At 36.5% G+C, this 24,234-nt stretch overlaps 1 protein-coding gene across 3 annotated transcripts in view; it reads right to left on the reverse strand.

Moving 5' to 3' along the window:
• kcnq5b (potassium voltage-gated channel, KQT-like subfamily, member 5b) overlaps positions 1-24,234 on the reverse strand; it is a 199,010-nt gene that overhangs the window by 39,342 nt on the left and 135,434 nt on the right. For all 3 annotated transcript variants that reach the window (XM_022674603.2, XM_022674602.2, XM_049469705.1), the window contains exons 2-3: positions 10,473-10,563; positions 5,543-5,669 (exon numbers count right to left, since the gene is read on the reverse strand). In XM_022674603.2, coding sequence (XP_022530324.2) covers positions 5,543-5,669; positions 10,473-10,563 — 218 coding nt within the window. The remainder of the gene's footprint in view (positions 1-5,542; positions 5,670-10,472; positions 10,564-24,234) is intronic.

Below are 24,234 nucleotides of genomic sequence, written 5' to 3' on the forward strand. Positions count from 1 at the left end.
AGTAGATGGCGCTCTTTCTTTCCCCTCATCACTCCAAAGGGTGATGTGGATCAGCACAAGGCTGCATCTGTGAGCTGATGTATCAGAGCCAAGTCGCTGCGCTTTCTTCCGAGCGTTAGCGCTGTGATGCTACTCTGTAATGCTGCATCAGCAACAGTTCTAAAAGAGGCGGAGTCTGACTTCACATGTATCGCAGGAGGTATGTGCTAGTCTTCACCCTCCTGGTGTTCACTAGGGGCATCACTAGTGATTGGGGGGAATCCTAATAAGTGGATTGGGTAATTGAAACTGTTAACACTTAACTCTTAAAATAATGACTACACACACACACACCTGTGTAAGGGTGTTATCTTATCAGGTTGTGAGGTTGAAGATGGGTCGTGAAGATCGTGCTCATGGCAAGGCGACATGAATTATGGGAGATGGGGTCATGCCATTGTATGGTGACCTGCTGTGTCTGGCTAGAACTATCCATGGGTTCATCCATCCAAGCGACTCTGGCAGAAATCCATCGATCCACATACACATTCAAATCGTTCCTATCCCATGACTTTTGGCATACTAGAACTTTATATCCTCTGTAGAGGTATAAACTTTTGGTAAGCTAATATTTTTGTTTTCAGGTTGTAGCAAAGTCTGATTCATCATGCTGGTGGAACACACACACACACACGCGCACACACACACGCGCACGCACACACACACGCACACGCACACGCACGCACACACACACACTCTTATTAATGACATCCATTACTTTGACAACTTCCCATTCAAAACAATGAAGCCAGAAATAAGTGCTGACAAAATCCCTGCAGCCACAACTGAAACACACACACACACACACACACACACTAGACAAAACACACACACACACACACACACACTAGGCAAAACACACACATGGGGCGATACATTTCAACCCTAATGAGCTCCACTCTGCACTCACACGGTGGGAAAGGGAATACAATCCTGAGGAGGTCAAGGATCTGGACTGGTTGCCAAATTGTAGAAAATTACACCCACAGGGAATGAGGTGGAGAATGTGCTGCTCAAACCATCATAGCCAACACATTTATCCACACACACACACACTGCAGTTACCCACAGTGGAGCCAGAACTGCATAACCTGGAGTAGAATCTACATTATCATATTTTTCGCACTATAAGGCTCACTGGATTATAAGGTGCATTATCAATAAACATCCATTTTCTGGTCTATTTTTTATACATAAGGCGTACCAGGCTATAAGGCGCATTTTAAGAGACACTATAGGGAACTTCTAATTCAGCAGGTCTCGCCTCCGGGTGGTGGTGATGGGGGGTAGCTAACTAAGCTAAGTAAAGCTAAGCTAAGAGCTAAGTAAACAAAACCGTGATAAAAGAAAATACTTTCTTTTAAAGTCAAACAAGTGCTGGATGTTAATCTACTCAGATTTCTCTTCTTAAAACTGTTTATTTAGGTAAGTAAAGTTCTTTCATTTATTTACAGTAAGGTTAGACTCACAAACTTCTCCAGCACTAAGGCTGGAGCATTAGCATTAGCATTAGAGGCTAACAGCTGATTGTTAGCGGTTAAAGAAAAGGAATAAAAAAAAAGAAATAAAAAGGAGAGAAAATAAAACAGAATTTGGCCCTACAACTAATATACCATTTATTTGAACAGTAGTTTGAAATAGGCCAAATAAGAATATGGCAACTTAATGCAGACTCAACCGGAAGATTTAACTGTATAATAGCAAGCCTATAAACTACCCAATCTTTTAAAATATATTATTAAGAAAGCTATAAAATCGTAAAGCCACCTGTCTGCAGTACACTGTTCCAATGGTCTATACTATAATTTTGTTTTATACAGTTGTATATGTTTTATAATTACTGTTCAAATGATATAAATCCATCAAAAACAAGTTTCTTACTGTAAGAAAGTAAAACGTTGTTTTAGAGCTACTGATAAACTTATAAATATAAGTATATAATATATATTTATATTATAAATACTTAAATTTTAAGAAAAAGTCATAATATTCAGAGAATAAAGTGACATTTTTATAGAATAGCATAGAATAAAATCCTGATGTGTTGAAAATAAAGTTTTTTTTTAAGATATAGTAATATCTATAGGATACAGTAATATTTAAATAATAATTTAGTGTTTAAAAATAGTTTTTGTTATATACAGTATCTAGTATTAAGTAATACTATTTAGATAATAATGTGGTACTTTTTAGTATAATATTGTAATTTTTGAAGTACAAATATTTAGAGAATAATATTGACATATCTCTAGAATACCATTTTAAAATTATTTCTTAAATAAAGTCATAATATCTTTAAAGTATAAAATAATAATAGGTATATTTTTTAGCATTATATTGTAATATTGTAAAAAGAATGAAGTCACATTACTTTGAGAATAAAAGTTATGTAATTATTCAACAATAATAAAATTAAATTTTAAAATTAATACGAGGGACACTGAGGAGTACTTGGAAGTTTTAAATATTACCATATTTTACTAAAAATAATTACTTTATTCCTCAAAAGCAATTAGTATTATTTTAATGACCTTAAAATGTATTAATTAATTCCTTATTCCTAGAAATGTACTGTTTTTATTTTTTCATGCTGTCATAAAAAGAGACGTAGGAGATTTTAAAATATGTGTTACTATTATTATACAGCAACAAACTGATCACTGGTTATTAGTTAAGGTCATGTTTCATTAATGTTTCTATAATTGATTATTGCTTTACTTTTAGATTAAAGTCGTAAAATATGGCAATAATAAAAATAATAAAATTGCATTTTAAAGTTAAAATGAGGGACACTGAGAAGTACTTGGTAGTTTAGAGTTCATATTTAAATATTACCATATTTTACTTTAAAATAATTACTTTATTCCTGGAAATGTTTATAATTGATTATTTCATTACTTTGAGAATAAAGTTGTAAAATTATGACAATAATACAAATAAAAAAGTTAAAATGAGAGATACTTTAGGAGAACTTAGTAGTTTAGAGTTTATAATTAAGTATTACTATATTTTACTAAATAATAATTACTTTATTCCTGGAATAACTGGAATAAAAAACTGTTTTTATGTCTTTTTTTAAAGATGCGTTACTATTATTATACAGGTACAAACTAATCACCGCTCATTAGTTAAGGTCATGTTTCATTAATGTTTCTATAATTGATTATTTGAGTTTAATTGAGCCGATGCTGAAAGGATGCCAGGCTTCAGTCTCTCAGTGCTGGAGCTGTTGTATAAAGACAGAGGTGGCCGTGCTGGTGGGTGGTTAATGGCAGTGATGAAATAAGGGAGGAAATTAGTGGGGTGGGGGGGGGGGGCAGGGGGGCAGGGGGGGTATTGTGTAATTCATTGTGTGACTCACTACGCTGTTAATTATTTTATTATGGGACACTCTCGGCTCTGTAATAAAGCAAAACTGCAGGTAATTATGATTTCATACATTACTGGACAAGAAGAAACAGGACGATCATTCATTCCTGCTGCGCTGAGAATCTGCAGAACAGAAAACTGGAGAGGAGTTCTTACTTATTACACTGACGTGCCAAAAGTCGTGGGACAGAATCATCTATAGTCGTTTTGTGTCCCATGACTTTTGGCATATCAGTGTAATACAAAGAGACTCTTCTCCAGTTTTCTGTGTGGTGCCTCCTGCATTTATTTTTATGTTTCCATTGCCAGAATGGCTTGTTTTTTTTTACTTTTAGCTATTATCCCGTTTAGAGGTGAGTTTTATGTGCCTGTAGTCTGCTGTTAACCCTGGCTAGCACTGCTGGAGCAGCATTAGCATTATTTGCTAACCGTGACAAGTGCTATTAAACTCTTTCGTCATTTAGAGGTGAGTATTATGTGCCTGTAGCCTGCTGTTAACCCTGGCTAGCACTCCTGGAGCAGCATTAGCATTAGCTGCTAACCACGCTAGCTTATTTGTCTTTCACAAGGGAGTATATCAGACTGTAGTCTGCGTATTTACTATATTAAAACAAGCTACATAGCACGAAGCGCTATCTAATATCACCCAGGCTTGCTAGAACACTTAGGGTTGCTGTCAGGTAGCATTAGCCACTAATCGCTAGCATTTAGCTGCTAATGCTAATGCTCCAGCCTTAATGCTGGAGAAATTTGGGAATCTAAACTTACTGTAAATAAACGGAAATGCTTTACCCACCCAAATAAACAGTTTTCAGGAGAGAAATCTGTGCAGATTAACATCCAGTGCTTGTTTGACTTTAAAATATTATTTTGTATTACAGTTTTGTTTACTTAGCTTAGCTTTTTTACTTAACGTAGTTAGCTACCCTGTTGTGGGTAGTAATCTGTATCTACCTCTGTTTTGCCTTATCTATCTCTTAGACAGGGGTAGTTGTGATCTCCCAAAGTTAGGGACACCCAGGATACTCCTTGTTTATGAGGCTTTAATTGATGAAAATATTAATATCTATTAATAATTGTACCTGCATTCAAAATTGATTATGTGTCCAATCTCTGGTACATTTGATATGCCACTTTATTTATTTTTTTTACAAAACTCATACATAACTACAACATAACTGTTTAAATTTTTTGAAATTTGAGTTTGAGTGAGTTTATCACACATAGCTGAATCTAATGACACGGGCAGGATGCCAGATTGAAGCAGACATTTGGTGCCGAATCATTGCGAGTAAAGTGGGCTAAAGGAGATTAGTGCCAGGCTGATGATTAGACTGAGAGGTCATATGAACTAGAGAAGGCATCAGCCAAAACATGGCCACCACTAAAATACAAAAATTCATAATCAGCATATGGTGGATTCTTTAATTAGATAAATAGCTAATAAATAGAAATTCATGTATATACAGTATATTATATACAGCTCTGGAAAATGTCCATTTCTCTGGTTTTGCTATTTATATGTATATATTTGAGTAAAATGAACATTGTTGTTTTATTCTATAAACCACAAACTACATTTCTCCCAAATTTAAAATAAAAAAATGGTCATTTAGAGCATTTATTTGCAGAAAATGAGAAATGGCTGAAATTACAAAAAAGATGCAGAGCTTTTAGACCTCAAATAATGCAAAGAAAACAAGTTCATATTCATAAAGTTTTGAGAGTTCAGAAATCAATATTTGGTGGAATAATCCTGGTTTTTAATCACAGTTTTGATGCATCTTGACATCATGTTCTCCTCCACCAGTCTTACACACTGCTTTTGGATAACCTTATGCTAATCACTCCTGGTGCAGAAATTTAAGCAGTTCAGCTTGGTTTGATGGCTTGTGATCATCCATCTTCCTCTTGATTATATTCCAGAAGATTTCAATTAGGTAAAATCAAAAAAACTCATCATTTTTAAGCGATTTCAAATATAATTTGATCTATATTGTTGTAATTGCGTTATTCTAGTCCCCAACTCAGATTGTATTCTTTGCTCCAATTAATAATAAAAAGTTATACATATAAAATGTGTTTTTTAATATTTAAATACGAATAAATACAAAGTAATATAGAAAACACTCACCTATGATACAGAAGGGCTTCCGTGCGAAGCGTAGTCGTCCCTGCCATCCTCTGTATCTGCAGCAGCAGCCGGCCGACCAGATCCTCACAATATACTCCAACCCGAACACCACGATCATCACAAACTCCTGATGGAGGAAACAAGAGACAAGTTACAGCCTTTAGGCTGGTTTACCACACTGCACCAACCAACCCATGTTTCTGTAACTAACGTGAGTCTGGAGGTAAAAGAGATGAGCTGCTCTCCAGTATCGACAACACCATGTTCAGCTCAAAGTCACTGTTGGGTTTTACTGTGCACATATAATAATTCAAGACTGTTACATCACAGTTTTGAGGTTCTGGAACTGGCCTCTTCTCCAGCTACAGGGGTTGGACAATGAAACTGAAACACCTGGATTTAGAGCACAATAATTTATTGTGGTGACGGACAGTTCTGGTGGAAACAGGAGAGTTGAGGTGCACATTGAATTCTGCCGTTATTTGATCAGCCGTGGTTTTATGTTTTTTGGATACAATCCGGGTTAGCGCCCGAACATCCCTTTCAGACAGCTTCCTCTTACAGTATCCACAGTTAATCCTGTTGGATGTGGTTGGTCCTTCTTGGTGGTATGCTGGCATTACCCTGGATACCGTGGCTCTTGATGCATCACAAAGACTTGCTGTCTTGGCCACAGATGCTTCAGCAAGACGTGCACCAACAATTTGTCCTCTTTTGAACTCTGGTATGTCACCCATAATGTTATAGTGGACATTGCAATATTTTGAGCAGAACTGTGCTCTTACTCTGCTAATTGAACCTTCACACTCTCCTCTTACTGGTGCAATGTGCAATTAATGAAGATTGAACACCAGGCTGCTCCAATTTAGCCATGATGAAACCTCCCACACTAAAATGACAGGTGTTTCAGTTTCATTGTCCAACCCCTGTATGTTTTGTTACAGCTGGATTTACTTTTAAAGGAGGAACAACATTGTTTGAGGATTTTACATTGGATTTTAGGTTAAACTGTGGTCTCTCATGCCTTTAGAAAGCTTTTAAACTTTGAAACTTTTGTTTTGCAAACAAGCCTCGGCTGCTTTTATGATCTGAAGTCTCACTGTGTGTCAGGGAATGCAGGTGGGTCACGCTTTCAGATGTTAATCTGATGACAGGGCCACCGGTAAGCTCTGATTTCATTAGTAAAGCTGTAGAGGCACTTAGAAGAGCAGAAATCCACTGACAGCTACAGGATTCATTGTCTCATAATCCTGAACCCAGACGTTCCGGTGTTGCTGATCCGGTTCTAACTGATGTGTTAAGTGTAATAGCCGGTGCTGTGGAAGGTGTGCAGTAATGCATAATGTATTTATCTCTTTCACTTGTAGTATAGGCCCTATTTTAGTGATCTATAGGCGAGCCATCAATCGTGCATCGTGCAGCCTGATTTAGGGCGTGTCTGTGTGTCTTTGCTATCGTAACGTCGGGAAAAGTACAGCTTGCGTGGCTCAAAACTCTGCTTCAACTCCTCACACAACAATTCCATTAGATTAACTTCAGGACTTTGACTTGGCCAAAAGCATGAACCAAAACATGAACTTCATTCCTCTTGTGTGCCTTGGGTCATTGTCCTGTTGCATGGCCCACATTATTTTGAGATTTAGCTCACAGACAGATATTGTGATATTTTTAATAAAATTGTTACACTGTTGGTGGGTTGGTAGATTTCTTTTTCCTACAGTCGTATGAAAAAGTTTGGGCACCCCTATTAATCTTAATCAATTTTAGTTCTAAATATTTGGGTGTTTAAACAGCCATTTCAATTTGATATATCTAATAACTGATGGACACAGTATTATTTCAGGATTGAAATTAGGTTTATTGTACTGTAACAGAAAATGTGCAATATGCATTAAACCAAAATTTGACCGGTGCAAAAGTATGGGCACCCTTATCATTTTATTGATTTGAATACTCCTAACTACTTTTTACTGACTTACTGAAACACAAAATTGGTTTGGTAACCTCATTGAGCTTTGAACTTCATAGCCAGGTGTATCCGATCATGAGAAAAGGTATTTAAGGTGGCCAATTGCAAGTTGTTCTCCTATTTGAATCTCCTCTGAAGAGTGGCATCATGGGCTCATCAAAACAACTCTCAAATGATCTAAAAACAAAGATTGTTCAACATAGTTGTTCAGGGGAAGGATACAAACAGTTGTCTCAGAGATTTAACCTGTCAGTTTCCACTGTGAGGAACATAGTAAGGAAATGGAAGACCACAGGGACAGTTCTTGTTAAGCCCAGAAGTGGCAGGCCAAGAAAAATATCAGAAAGGCAGAGAAGAAGAATGGTGAGAACAGTCAAGGACAATCCACAGACCACCTCCAAAGAGCTGCAGCATCATCTTGCTGCAGATGGTGTCACTGTGCATCGGTCAACAATACAGCGCACTTTGCACAAGGAGAAGCTGTATGGGAGAGTGATGCGAAAGAAGACATTTCTGCAAATGGCAGAAAAGAAGCCAGGTATGCAAAAGCACACCTCAGACGACTCTGTTTGTGGTAGTATTATTATTTCAATATTTTTTTTAATGAGGCATCTTTTTTTTAGTTTCCTTATTTGATCTTATTTTACTTTTGTATGATATTGTATACATTTTTGGATGCTTTTTTAATTTATTTTAAAATTTAGTGTATTTTAATAATATAGAATCTATGGAGATGAATGAAAGTTCATGTAAAAAAAAAAAACATATATTTTTTGTTATTTTTAAGCCATTTCTCATTTTCTGCAAATAAATGCTCTAAATTAGAATATTTTAATTTGGAATTTGGGAGAAATGTTGTCTGTAGTTTATAGAATAAAACAACAATGTTTTATTTTAATTTTACTCAAACATAAACCTATAAATAGCAAAATCAGAGAAACTGATTCAGAAAATGAAGTGATTTCTTAATTTTTCCAGAGTTGTATAGTTTTCAAAACCTTTTTCAGTCTAATGCCTGCAAAAAAAAAGTGTATTGTAAAGCTCAGAATAAGGTCTAACGTCTTGGTAAATGTTCTCTGAGAGCTTAAATCTTTTTTGACAGGGGTGACCAAACATTTGGCTGACGTCATATTTCGTAAAGATCAGTTATGACACATGAGACTATGCAAACACCAACACCCTAATGATATACAACACCAGTAATGATAGTTACTCACGAGTTTTCACTCTGCTGAGGTACTATCATATTAAAATAACTGTCAATAACAGTAATTTTCCAGGTTGATGTCAGTCTCAGTCTGCTGCAGGTTGTGTATCGGCTGCGTCAGTAATCGCATCACGCGGGTCAGTACTGAACATTATGCAGCCGAGCTCCAGGAACAGACAACTCCAGTAACTGAACAGCCCTCAAAGAGAAAGAAGCTTTGATCCTCTCTTTCAGCAGCGGCCGATCCCAGCTTTCATCCTCACTTTAATCAAATAAGTGCTGAGCTGATGTCACTGCGGCCCATCCCTGCTCTCCACGTTCCCTTTCTGATTAAAACATAAAACAAAAAGATGATCTGAGACCGGGTTTGAGCAGCCGTGATATGAATAGACAAGAGAGATCACTTCAGTTTCTGAATCAGAATCAGTTTTTCTAATTTTGCTATTTATAGGTTTATGTTTGAGTGAAATGAATCAAAAATCAATATTTGGTGGAATAATCCTGGTTTTTAATCACAGTTTTTTTATGCATCTTGGCATCATGCTCTCCTCCACCAGTCTTACACACTGCTTTTGGATACCTTTATGCTGCTCTACTCCTGGTGTAAAAATTCAAGCAGTTCAGTTTGGTTGATGGCTTGTGATCATCCATCTTCCTCTTGATTATATTCCAGAGGTTTTCAATTTGGTAAAATCAAAGAAACTCATTTTTATGTTAAGTGGTCTCTTGTTTTTTTGTCAGAGCTGTGTAAGAGCGATTAACTATTTGTTGTATGGATTTTGCCAGTATTTGCTCTTATTTTTGTATCTTTTTCTTTTTGGATTTTGCTTCTGAAGTCTTTCGCTTATGCAATCTATTGTTCCCTTCAGCTTATTTTTTTGTTTCTTGTATATAATCAGCAATTTTAGACAAAAGGAGGTTTATTTATTCGCAATATACTAGCTCTGGAAAAAAAATAAAAGATGATCACTTCAGTTTCTGAATCAGTTTTTTTTTCTGATTTTGCTATGTATAGGTATATGTTTGAGTAAAATGAAAATAAAACATTGTTGTTTTATTCTATAAACTACAGACAACATTTCTCCCAAATTCCAAATAAAAATATTAAAATATTGTCATTTAGAGCATTTATTTGCAGAAAATAAATAATAAATTCAAATAATGTAAAGAAAACAAGTTCATATTCATATTAAAGTTTTAAGAGATCAGAAATTAATATTTAGTGGAATAACCCTGCTTTTGATCACAGTTTTTATGCATCTTGGCATCATGTTCTCCTCCACCAGTCTTACACACTGCTTTTGGATAACTTGGTGTAAAGATTCAAGCAGTTCAGTTTGGTGGTTTGATGGTTTGTGATCATCCATCTTCCTCTTGATTTTATTCCAGAGGTTTTCAATTTGGTGAAATCAAAGAAACTCATTATTTTTAAGTGGTCACTTGTTTTCTTCTTTTGCTTTCATTTTTGTGTATTTTTCTAAATTTTCTGTGGATTTTCTGTGGATTTCACTTTAGGTATTCAAGTATTTTACTTCTGCAATCTCTTGTTCGCTTCTGCTTATTTTTTTTCTTGTATATAATCAGCTATTTTGAGTCATTGTAGTCCATTGTGAGAGCATGCTGGGAGTTAGAGTCTTTAGGGCTAACAGGGACTGGAGCAGGCAGACTGACAGCGTCAGACAAGACTCCTACTGAGCACAATCCTACATCCACCACTAAACCCAGCTAAATTCCTCACACAAAACCAAACTTACCAGTATGAAGAGAGCCCGGGACGCCATTTCCATGTGAGTAGGAATGGTGGAGAAGACGGAGAGCACCAGGCAACCGAAGACCAGCACAAACCTGTTTAAAACAAACAATAAAAACACAAAAGGAAAGGTTTAATGCAGGTTACAGCCTGCAGCAGCTCTTTCTGTACTGAAATGATTGGCTATTAAATAAATGACCAAATCAAGCAATTATTATAATACAGAGAGCAGACTGAGACTGAGAGAACAGAACATCATTAGCCTCAGTCTAGACTGAACCGAGGCCGCATTTCTACAATCGATTCATCAATCGATTAATCAATCAATACAACACAAGATCACAAGATAAAAACCCAGGGTCAGATAATGACGGTATTTAAAACTTCGCCAATAACTCCAGTTCTTCATTAACTGCCTGTAAGTGGCTGAATTATTTCCTCTAGCCGGATCCACGTTCCCGACATCGTTAACATCGCAAATATCGTTCTTAACAAACTTCAGAACCGCAAAATTCCTACCAGAGAGGAACCAGAGCCTCATCCAAATGTTCAGAGCTCTGAGCACCACAGGCTTCGGTCTCCATCGCATTAATATGAAATACGGCGTGAAGGAAACCGCGGCCCGGCTGAAATACGAGGTTACAGATTTAAATGACCGACCCCTGAACCACGGCTGGAAGCTGGAAGTGGAACATCTGTGAGTGATCAACTCACGGCTTTACTTCACTTTAATAAAGTTTTTTATTGTTTTTAATTTTTTAACCCAACTCTGGAGAAAGTTTTACACTGTGACTGAAAAAAAAATGTTAAATGAATTAGTTAAATAAGCTAAATAAGCACAAAATTATCTTTTAGTTCACTTTTAATCCATCTTAATGTTTTTTTTTTACATATATCAGGGCCCCTATCTATTGTTCACCCTGCACAAGACGTGTCGCGATGCTCATTGCTATCTTACACCTTGTCAATAGTCTATTTTCACGCCTTGCGCCCACAAGAGTTTAGGAACGCTGATGGTCTGACGTGGTGTTTTTGGAAGTGAGGTGTGTTCTGGTAAATTTCTGGAGAGTTTCTATTTTGTTGGCATTGGAAATACAGATGTGCGCCACTGACTGATTAAAACCCTGACAACAGTCAACATGTGTACATTCTCATTCATTAAACACACATATGGACGCAAATCCAGCTTTTACATAAAACAATAAACAGAATAAAGATTTAAATAAGATTGCTGTTCTCTTAAATGAGCTGCTTGTGTATCTTTACAGTGTGAACAAGCAGGTCAATATCCTCTGCTGAGATGCAGGAAGGTTTTGCACTTTTAAGATACGAATTCGTCTACATAAGACTACTTTTTACTAGATTGTGTGTTAAAATATTGAAGATTGAAGCGAATGTTTGTTTGCATTGAGCCACAAGAGTGCTGAGGACAAGATTAATCTAAATATAATAATCTATTAATTACTTATTTTTTTCAGGAATTATTGCACATTTGGAGATACAGTATAAATGAAACAAAAATGATTAAATGTGTAACATAAAAAAAAAACATTAAGGATGTGCTACGATTCATATATTTTTTTGTCCATACACTCCAAACAATTTCTAACCAACTTTTTTTGTAGTTTTTCTATGTTTTTAGAAAAGCTATGAATTTTTGAATTTTGTTCACAGTATTTGGATTAAAGTTTAAAGATTAAAGCAGACTAATCCATATTAAAAGCTCTTGTGACCTCATAGAGCATCATTGAAGAGTTACTTTATTTCAGCAAATCAGTTCAAAATGTGGAACTTTAAGCATTTATTTATTTTATTATTGTTGATCCACTGTGTTCAACAATCATCAACTATAAAAGAAATAAATGCTTAATTTAGATCACTCTGTGTTTAATACATCTATATAATATATGAGTTTCACATTTTTAACTGAATTACTGAAATAAAGTAATTTTTAAATAATATTCTAATTTTTTGAGATACATTAGTATATGCATCTATGTCAATTACAGATGTGCTACAACCCATCATGCTTTAGTTTTTTTGTTTTTTGGACTAAAATCCATTTTTAAAATCCAAGTTTTTATTTTTTACCCCTTTATGTTTCTTAAACTGTGTTTAATTTAATGTATTTGTATGTTTGTATTTATTACGTAGCGAAACATTATGGATTTGTTATGAATTCATGTATGGTTTAATATATACGTACATATATTTTTTAAATATGGCAAAAATCACACGCAGAAATCTAACTCCAAAAAAGGTTAATCTCCTCCAGGTAAGAATGAACTGCATCATACAGAGTGACGTCATGTGATGCGTCAGAGGTCGGCCTATTGTGTGAAAAGCTCATGCTTTCATCCTTTGTGTTTAATCTAATTAAGCGTGTGAGGATTAATCTATTAGAATAAAGGTTAAGTGGCTGCGGTTTGAATTACAGTAATCTGTGAATGCTGGGTAAAAATGGCAGCTTTATAAATATCCTATTATTAATGCTGATTAAGGTCAGAGGTCATGCAGCGGTGCGGTGTTCAATAAAATCCACTCCCAGCTGTAGCCCTGAGTAAACAGTCGCTGCGCGGTGAAGCTAACGATCCGTACGGACTTCGTATAAGAGCTCTGTGTTGATGCAGCGCTGACCTTTAGCCTAATTGGAAGGGAAATGATGTCCAGTGTTGGGTTGGAGGTCAGGTGCTGTTATAAAACAAGCAGCAGAGTAACAGCAGATAGAGAAGAGGTGTAATAAAGGACTGAAAATACTGAGAATGCAGGGATTTGTTATAAAGAAATGAAGTGTAATTATGCTATACCAAATCCTCAGGGATTGGTAAAAGGTATGTCTTATAAATATCTTTCAATATCTAATACATATCTGCTATATTTCAATATTGTTGCTCTTCTGTAAATGTAGAATTGGCGATCAATGCTGTTAAGCTGAAGCTAAACCCAGAGAGCGAAAGCTAAACCCAGAGAGCTAAGGCTAGACGAAGAGATTTAAAGCTAAACCCAGAGATTTAAAGCTGAACCTCAATAGTTAAATCTATACCTGGAGAGTTAAAGCTAAACCTGGAGAGCTAAAGCTGAACCCAGAGAACTAAAGCTAAACCCGGAGAACTAAAGCTAAACCTGGAGAACTAAAGCTAAACCTGGAGAGCTAAAGCTAAAGCTGGAGAGCTAAAGCTAAAGCTGGAGAGTTAAAGCTAAAGCTGGAGAGCTAAAGCTAAACCCGGAGAACTAAAGCTAAACCTGGAGAGCTAAAGCTAAAGCTGGAGAGTTAAAGCTAAACCTGGATAACTAAAGCTGAACCCAGAGAACTAAAGCTAAACCCGGAGAACTAAAGCTAAACCCGGAGAACTAAAGCTAAACCCGGAGAACTAAAGCTAAACCTGGAGAGCTAAAGCTAAAGCTGGAGAGTTAAAGCTAAAGCTGGAGAGCTAAAGCTAAACCCGGAGAACTAAAGCTAAACCTGGAGAGCTAAAGCTAAAGCTGGAGAGTTAAAGCTAAAGCTGGAGAGCTAAAGCTAAACCCGGAGAACTAAAGCTAAACCCGGAGAACTAAAGCTAAACCCGGAGAACTAAAGCTAAACCTGGAGAGCTAAAGCTAAAGCTGGAGAGTTAAAGCTAAAGCTGGAGAGCTAAAGCTAAACCCGGAGAACTAAAGCTAAACCTGGAGAGCTAAAGCTAAAGCTGGAGAGTTAAAGCTAAACCTGGATAACTAAAGCTAAACCTGAAGAACTAAAGCTAAACCTGAAGACCTAAAGCTAAACCTGGAGAACTAAAGCTAAACCTGGAGAGCTAAAGCTAAACTCTGAGATTTAAAGCTAACCCCAGAGAGTTAAAGCTAAAATTGGAGATCTAAAGCTAACCCCAGAGAACTAAAGCTGAACCTGGGAAGTTAAAGCTAAACCTAAAGAGCTATGGCTAAATACAGGGAGCTAAAGCTAAAACTGTAAAACTAAAGCTAAACCCAGAGAACTAAGACTAAACTCAGATATTTATCGCTTAACCTGGAGAGTTAAAGCAAAAATTAGAGATCTAAAGCTAAACCTGGAGAACTAAAGCTAAACCTGGAAAGTTAAAGCAAAACCTGGAGAGTTAAAGCTAAACCTGGAGAGCTAAAGCTAAGCTAAGTGTCTGGTGGCTGTCATGCAATAGAGAGTTAATTTAGCCTTTAAAATACACATTTACAATTGACGTCAGTGGCCAGTTGCTTCATAATCATCATATGAACACATCATCGTATTCACCATCCCTGCCCACCAGGACAGCATGATTTATTACAGAGGAAACATGTTCAATATTTATTACAGCTGTTCCCAAGATACCCCAATCCAGGCCAGGACCGGACAGAACTACTGTAAGGATGAACTGAATGTTTAAGAATTCAAATTATTAGGCTAAAAAAAGCAAAAGAAGGACTTTCTGGGTTTGGCTAAATTTTTAAAAAGCCTGAAAAATTTATACTGAACAATATATTGCACTGTAAACACCGTTAGTTAGAACTCAAATAATTAAAGTCTGTTTTATTTAAAATTAGATCTTTTCAAATATTACTCATCTAGTTCAAGTAAGGTAAACATTCATGGTCACATATACTGTATGGTGCTATTGACCGCTTCTTTTCTATTGGCTTCTTGCGCCATCTATTTGCATACTGGGTGTGTCCCCCAGTTTCTGATTACCTGCCAGGTTTCTATGTTGTAGGCTGTAAGAGCAAGTATTTTTTTTACTTACAGTTTTTCTCCATTGGTTTGGCTCATTTCTTGAAATTGAGATGACATTCTCAAAATAACATGGACAAATTCCCAAACTAACTTGCAGTTTCTCATAACAGAATGGCATTTCTCATTGCTTTCATCACATTTCAAATGCTTTGTACATGTCTCAAGCACTTAGTACATCTTTGCAAATGGTTTTGTACAAGTAGCCTACACTTAACACAATCATCCTACATTTAGTACATTTTCCAAAAGAATGCATCTTGTTGATCTATCTTAATTGGTTAGTTCTCAGTGTAATGGTTGTTCTCTTCAAAACATGTCAGCACAATTTCATCATATAAGTCATCATCTGCAGAATAGTCTGCTCAATTCTCAAAATGAATTAAGAAATTGTAATACAATACAGAACACATATTTTGGAACATTTCATAAATTCATTACAATCAGGTGAGTAGGTAACAGGTGAAAGCAGGTTTTGACGAAAATGAGTGTCCCACATTACTGGTGACCCATCCATCAGTTTGTTGTCTATTATTTTGAATGCTGGCATTGCTCTATATACAGTGGATATAAAAAGTCTACACACCCCTGTTCAAATGCCAGGTTTTTGTGATGTAAAAAAATTAAAGCAAGACAAATAATTTCATAACTTTTTTCACATTTAATGTGACCTATAACCTGTACAATGCAATTGAAAAACAAACATAAATCTTTACAGCGAAAAAATATAAAACAAAAAACTTAAAATCACCTGGTTAAATACATATAACTAATACTTTGTTGCAACATCTTTTGCATCTATTACAGCACTCAGTCTTTTTGGGTAGGAACCTATCAGCGTGACACATCTTGATGTGGCAAAATTTGCCCACTCTTCTTTGCATAACTGCTCAAAATCTGACAAAATGTGAGGGCATCTCCTGTGCCCAGCCCTCTTCAGATTACCCCACAAATGTTCAATGGGATTCAGGTCTGGATTCAGGCTGGGCCATTCCAAAGCCTTAATCTTATACCGCTGAAGCCATTCTTTTGTTGATTTAGATGTGTCCTTTGTGTCATTGTTGTGCTGAAAGATGAAGTTCCTTTTCATCTTCAGTTTTCTACCAGAGGCCGAAGGTTTTTGCCAATACTGACTGGTATTTGGAACTGTTCAAAATTCCGTCCACCCTGAATAAAGCCCCAGTTCCAGCTGAAGAAAAACAGCCCCAAAGTATGATGCTGCCACCACCATGCTTCACTGTAGGTATGCTGTTCTTTTGGTGACGAGCAGTGTTGCTTTTGCGCCTAATATACCTTTTGGAATTATGTTCAAAACGTTTAACCTTGGTTTCATTAAACCATAACACATTTTCCCACATGCGTTTGGTAGATATCAGATGATTTTTTGGAAAATTAAGTAGAGCTTAGATGTTTTCTGGATGTTTGTTTTGCACAGACATATGAAGAAGTCGGCAGATTGTTGTCACATGTACTACACAGCCAGTACTTGCCAGAAATTCTTGCAGCTCCTTCAGTGCTGCTGTCGGCTTCTTGGCAGCCTCCTTGACCAATTTTCTTCTTGTCTTATCATCAATTTTTGTCAAATGTCTTGTTCTTGGTAATGTCTTGTTATGCCATGTTTTCTCCACTTGATGATGACAGTCTTCAAAGTGTTCCATGGTATATAATAATGAGATACCTCTGATGCTCTGGCATCTCTTTGTGGACCATGGCTTGTGCTGAAAGATGTGGCTACAAAAATATCAGGACAAGCCTACTAGAACAGTTAAACTTTATTTGGAGTTGATCAGAGGCACTTTAATTGTTGACAGGTGTGTGCTGACTCCAATTTAAAGTGAGTTCGAAGGTTATTGGTTAAATTTGAACACAGCAACACCCCTAGTTATAAAAGGGTGTGCACACTTATGCAACCTCAATATCTCAGTTGTTTATTTTTACTTCACCTCCCTGAAAGATTTCTGTTTGTTTTTCAATTGCATTGTACAGGTTATAGGTCACATTATAGGTAGAAATTATTTGTCTTATTGTAATTTTTTTTACATCACAAAAACCTACCATTTGAACAGGGGTGTGTAGACTTTTTCTATCCACTGTATACATCTTGGCCTGGTGCTAGTCCTTTGATGCTAGTCCTGTGATTATATAACGATGATATAGTCCTGTGATGATATAATGATTATATAGTCCTGTGGCGATCAGTGTAGAGGATGGCTCAGGCATTCTTCCCACAGTGCTTTGCTAAAGAACATATCAGATGCAATGTTGATGAGAATTTATGGCCAAACAGACTGCAGCGGATGGATGGCCAGGAAGGTGATGGAGAGAGGGGAGTGACACAGAGTAGTCAGAATGTTACTGTATTGCATTTGTGATGCTTGACTATTTTTTTACCTACTGTAATGTATTTTGTTTTGTTTTTGCAGGTTTTTGTAATTTGTATACAAAGTATATTTGATACATTTTCCTTAGTATTTTCTTTTCTTCCTACCTACAGTAATGTGTAAAAATGTACTTGTAAATAAAAATAGTTACAATTTCCTCAGCAGAAAGAGTGCAGTGAGTGTGGTGTGAACATTGTATTCCTTTAGCTAGACCTCTGCCATAAAGACAAAACATCTAAGCATTTTGACTTGCAGTACTTACACAATGCCAAAGGGACAATGCATTTTGGGGGCACTGATGATTTGTGTGAGAAAGGAAATCAGTTTTGACACATGGGTAAACTGTTTTTGGAGCGATATGAGCAGTGATGAGGATCCATGTAGTTGTGCTGCACCGTCCAGTTTATTTTGACAGATGGACAAAATTAATGAAAATGTGCCAAAGCAATTGAGAAGGATCTATGCCATTTTTATGGTACTGACTATTTATATGGGAGAGGGACTTCATTTTGAAGCAAGAATGAACGTTTTGGGAGACATATGACATTTTGCTGGTTATCTGAAGTGTTGTGAAGAACTGTAAGTCTGTTTGGCCAATTTACCTTTTAGTTATAGGAATGTCATCTCAGTTTCAAGAAATGAGCCAAACCAATTGAGAAAAACTGTAAATTAATTCTCAAAGTCTAGAAGGTTAAACACAAGTCTATTTTATTCACCTGACCATACAAATAAAAAAAAACACACATTTAGTGTGCAAAATAATTGATGTAACACAAAAACATTTATTAAGTTTAATCAATATACTTACAATTTAGGCATAATAACAAAGCATTTTAAGTAATTTTCAAGAAACATTACTTAGATAATTTAGAGACTAAACTTAGAGACTAAACCAACACACACCAGCATTTAATGTAATAGATACCCCCGAGAAGCAACAGGCAATCACCCACAGCATACTCTCAACCGGAAACAACCGTCAACCTAGAGCACTGTAATGGGCACTAAGGTACTGATCCAGGACAAAGGGCAATATAGAATAATTAGTTATCAGTTTAGTCTCCATGTATCTGCACTGAAAAAATAATGAGTACATTTTACTTTTAAAAAATTTAGCAACTTTCTGCATTTGCTTGTTTTAAGTAAATTTTATTTCAGATAAATTTAAACTTAAACTTCAACTCGGTTTCAAGACTTAAATGTTACATAGAGTAAATAAGTGAGCTGAACTTCAGTCAATCCTTTCTTTTAGTAAACTTTACTTCATTTCTGCATACAGTATTACCTAATTATAATTACTTCATTCATATGTAATATATAATATATAATGTAATACATTATTATACTTAAAAGGACGTTTTACATGCCATCCATGTGTTGAGAAAGTGTATTATGTGTGTTTTCACTAAAATTATTTACATTTCATGAATAATAATATGTATCATAAATGATTTGAGTAATATTGTATAAATTAAGCAATTAGGTAATACTGTATGCAGAAATTAAGTAAATGTTACTAAAAGAAAGGATTGATTCAGTAAAAATAAATGAAGTAAAGTTTACTAAAAGAAAGGATTGATTCAGTAAAAATAAATGAAGTAAAGTTTACTAAAAGAAAGGATTGCTTCAGTAAAAATAAATGAAGTAAAGTTTACTAAAAGAAAGGATTGCTTCAGTAAAAATAAATGAAGTAAAGTTTAGTAAAAGAAAGGATTGATTCAGTAAAATAAATGAAGTAAAGTTTACTAAAAGAAAGGATTGATTCAGTAAAAATAAATGAAGTAAAGTTTACTAAAAGAAAGGATTGATTCAGTAAAAATAAATGAAGTAAAGTTTACTAAAAGAAAGGATTGATTCAGTAAAAATAAATGAAGTAAAGTTTACTAAAAGAAAGGATTGATTAAGTAAAAATAAATGAAGTAAAGTTTACTAAAAGAAAGGATTGACTGAAGTTCAGTTCACTTATTTACTCTGTGTAAGATTTAAGTCTTGAAACCGAGTTGAAGTTACTTAAATTTATCTGAAATTAAATTTACTTAAAAAAAGCAAATGCAGAAAGTTGAAAAACTTTTTTTAGGTAATTTTTTTACACATCATTTTTTTCAGTGTAATAAACCTGCTGATGTTCAAGTGGTCTATGAAAAAACTACAGCTGAACGTGAACGCCAGCACTACAGAACTACAGAACTATACCCTTCATATAAATGTTGGGCACGTCCAGACGTTGACGGAGTGGGGGTCGTTATCCAACACACACCACCAGCAGATCTTTACCAGTGTCTTTGTTCTCCTGCTCTTGTCAGCTCTATTATACCTCCATTTCAGCGCAGCGCCTCGGGCTACACACACCTTCATCAGAGGAGCAGAAACCAGGAGAAAAGAAAGTGAAAAGACCAAAAAAAAAGAAAAGACAAGACAAGCACGGAGCACCAGAGCAGCTCCGCGCCGGTGTCATCCGTCAGCCACGGCTAATTACTCCGTTACGGCCCACACTTCCTCCACACCCACTCCAACCACGTCCGGGTGGGCAACACCGCGCCCGGCTGCAGAAGTGCCGCGGCCTTTGATGCTGGAAGAACCTCTTAACCTTTAAAATGTGGCCCTCGTCATAAACAAATACAAGTACAGCCACATAAACACACACACACATAAAAAAACACACACACACACACACATACATTGTATGAGCAGCGAAAAGAATTGGCCCTGCTTTACATAATCAAATTGATTTGTTTTGAGACTGAATGCCAAGGACGAGTGACTAATGCATATACTCTCATATACTCTCACTGTCTACATGTATTTATTAAATATGTAGAGCATATACAGTGTATAGGTTCACTATATGTGCTGTATATTTGTGTATATGTCCAAATGTTTGTGGACACACTGGCAATACTACTGCATTTAAAAAATATATAGAATATAATTGAAAAAGTTACTTTATTTCAGTAACTCATATATTATGTATTTTTAGCGTTTATTTTCTTTATCGATGATGATTATGGCTTCATCGATAAAGTGTCTCAGAAAATTAGAATATTATAAAACAAAAAAACTATTGGTACTTTTGGTATCAGTTTGGGCAGTGTGCCAAGTCCTGCTGGAAAATGAAATCTGCATCTCCATAAAAGTTGTCAGTAGCAGAGGGAAGCATGAAGTGCTGTAAGATTTTAGACTTGATAATAAAACACAGTGGATCAACACCAGCAGATGACATGTCTCTCCAAACCATCACTGATTGGTGGAAACTTCACACTAGACCTCGAGCAGTTTGGACTGTGTGTCTCTCCACTCTTCCTCCAGACTCTGCTCCCTTGATTTACCAATGAAATGTAAAATTTATTGATGATCAGTGATGTTTGGAGAGACATGTCATCTGTATTTTAGGTCAGGTTAGCAGTGCTTAGCATTAGCATTAACGGAACATGAGTGTTCCGGTAAGCCAGCTAGCTAGCTATCAGCTAGTGGTTCGTCCTCCATAGCTTGTTTTAACAAGGTAAACATGCGCACTACAGTCTAAAATACTCACCTCTAAATGGCGAAAGAACTAGCCCTGTGGTTAGCGGTTAGCTGCTAATGCTAATACTGGCTGCTCCAGCCTTGGTGCTGGAGAAACTCCACTGAAACTCCTGTATAATGCTGTACTTTTGCGAAGTGGCTTCACTGCTCCTTAATATATGACTGGTAGAATCCATGATACATAAGGAGCACTGGATTATAAGGCACACTGTCGATTTTTAGGAAAATTCAAATTTTGCCATCATTTGCCAGACCTATCCTCAATTAACACTCACAACCACCCATATCCCACACTATCTGCAGGAACCGTGTGAGAATATTCAATGCCGTATGGGATGGATTATCACAGGACTCCATTAGGAACCTCTACAACGCCATGCCACACTTCGATCATGATGCAACCGCTGTATGTTTTTATTTGACGTTAAGTGTGTTAACAACAGATCAGACGCAGCTAGGCTACAGTAGCCAGACTTGCCGATGTTTCCGTCTAGTTTAATGACCCAGTCTATAAATAGCGCAGCTTTACACCACTCTGTGTGACGGTAATAGACCGTATATATATGGGGAGCACTTCCACTGCCTATGTGTCATCAGCTCAAATGCAGTTAAGTATAGAGGCAGACAGAGTAATCAAGTGAGGAGAAATTGCTGCTATTTTCTCTTCATACACCGGAGCTCATCGGGGAGTCGAGCGGTGGGCCGCGTTCCAGCGTTCCAGGCAAGGGGGGCACAGCCAATTCTACACAGCATCAGTATCAGTAGCAGTAGCACCAACAGCAGCAGAAGCAGAAGCTGGTCGATACACAGCTACAGGTGACCTGTCCGTGGTCCTGAACCCAAAACAAAGACTCGACAAAGACTTTTTTACAGTGCAGCCCCATTTTATTAGGATTCAAAATATATTTGTTTTCATTTTATTAATGGAATTAATAAAGGGAGCGTAGGAGAAATAATGGACTAATTGAGTAATGAATAACTGAGCAGCACTTTAGGGACCGTAGGAAAAATATCGGACAAAATGCATAATGAATAACATAATGAATAACTTTCTCAAATAGTTACTTTGAATGAATGAAGTTGCACCTTTCTAGAAATCCTACGTTTTCTAGAAATCCTTTCTAGAAATCTAGAAATTTTACATTTTTAAACACAGCCATTCACACTCAGCACTCATCCACACACTGGCAAGAAGCGACAGCCAATAGCACACAGCATACTCTCAACCGGAAACAACCATGCACCTGGAGGACTGCATCAAGCACTACCAGCATTTATCTATACATACATATACAAATCAATTTAGAGGGGGCGTATCAAGATTTAAATTTACAGTAGAATGTTAGAAACTAAATGGTCAGGAAATGGTTGAAGCAGAAAACGAGTTAGAAAAATAGCAAAGCTAAACACTTTAACACAAACTTTTACAGGTTAGTTAAAGTGTTTTGTTATTCTACTGTAATTTATTATTAATTAACTTTTAATAAAACCCATTGTGAACCAATTATGTGACCTTGGATCTAAAACAAGACCTGATCACAAAAAGTGTCTAATATTACAGGTTATGTAATAACAGGGATCTTTTTGTGGATTCACAGCACTAAACTATGCTTTATTCTACCGTGTATTGTTGTGTATTCAAGCATAAAATAATGTGAAGCTGATAGAGTCATGGACACAGTGCTGACCTGAGGCCTACAGGCAGAGTCGGCGTTATCTTTATGCAAACCTCCACACTTCACACTGTACACACAAGAGAGATCAGGCCCTGAGCAGTGAACTCAGGAACTGCACACAATGTAAAGATATATACTATATACACTAAAATCCTGCTATAGACTGAATTACATTATCTGTCCAAAAGTATATCTCGCTAATAGCGCATTTAGGGTTCCTCAGTGTATCGCTATCGGCCGGCTAGTGTTAGCGGTTAATGCTGCTGCACCTAGCCTTAGTAGAAATCTGGAAATCTAAGCTTACTATAAATAAACAGAAGCGCTATACTCACCCAAATAAACAGTTTTTAGGAGAGAAATCTGTGTAGATTAACAGCTAGTGCTTGTTTGGTTTTAAAAGAAAAAAATACATATTTTAAAAATTACATAGCAACACCCCTGTTCCTTACTAGTGGTGCACAATCTGGAGCGCCTTATAGTGCGCAAAAACACTCAGGTTTGTTGATGGTTGAGTGAATGGCTGTCAGTTTTCCAGGGTGCCCTCATGTCTATGTTACATTCTGACCTGCTCAAGTTTTCTAAATTTGTGTAAACGTCTGTTATTTTGGTGTAAATTAAGAACTTTAGATGTTTTGATTTGTTTTTGTGTAAAACACTCGATTTTAAAAGTGCATGCACAATATCAGTCATAACATTAAAAGCACCTCCCTTGTACTAATAGTATGATTATGATGGGATATCGCTATCTTGGCAAAAAAAAACAAAAAAACAGGTGCGCTATTGACTGAATACAACCTAGACAACAGTCAAACAACAGTCAATGCACCCTTAAAATACTAATCCGCCAAAGTCAGAGGGCTCCTGCCTCTTACAGGAAATGCCAAATGACGCACTGATTATTGGTTTATTTTACTTTACCCATTACCCCTAAAACACACCCATGATTAATTAAGATTAATTAAGACTTTGGAATGTGTTTCGAGCTTTTCCTGTACTTTTCCCGTCGTTACGACAGCAAAGACACATTGGCACGCTCTAAAACAAGCTATAAATCGCAAAAAATGGGCCCCATGTCTCTCCATGATAGTCTGGCATGACAAGTAGTGTAAAATATTTGACACAAGTAACTTTAATGATGCTTTATTGGGGAGGTTAACCCAAAAACAAGCACAGGCCGACTGTATCTGCTGGAGTCCAGGCGGTGCACACTTGCCTCAGGGTTTTGGCAATGCCCCCAGACTACACTGACAGTAGTCCTCAGTGTGTAGACCTACAGTATGAGTGTGTGTGTGTGTGTGTGCTGCCACTGCTAACTTTCTGTTCTGCCACGGGCACTCTGAACCGCTCTGCCAACAGACATCTGGGCATTCTGTGCCCACTGAGCTGTGAGGGGATGTGGTTCTGTGATGACTTTCACTGGACTGGATTCAGATAAGAGGAAAAGCATGTCGGCTTCGTCTCAGATTCTAA

This window comes from Astyanax mexicanus, chromosome 21, assembly GCF_023375975.1.
Source record: "Astyanax mexicanus isolate ESR-SI-001 chromosome 21, AstMex3_surface, whole genome shotgun sequence".
NCBI lineage: Eukaryota > Metazoa > Chordata > Actinopteri > Characiformes > Acestrorhamphidae > Astyanax > Astyanax mexicanus.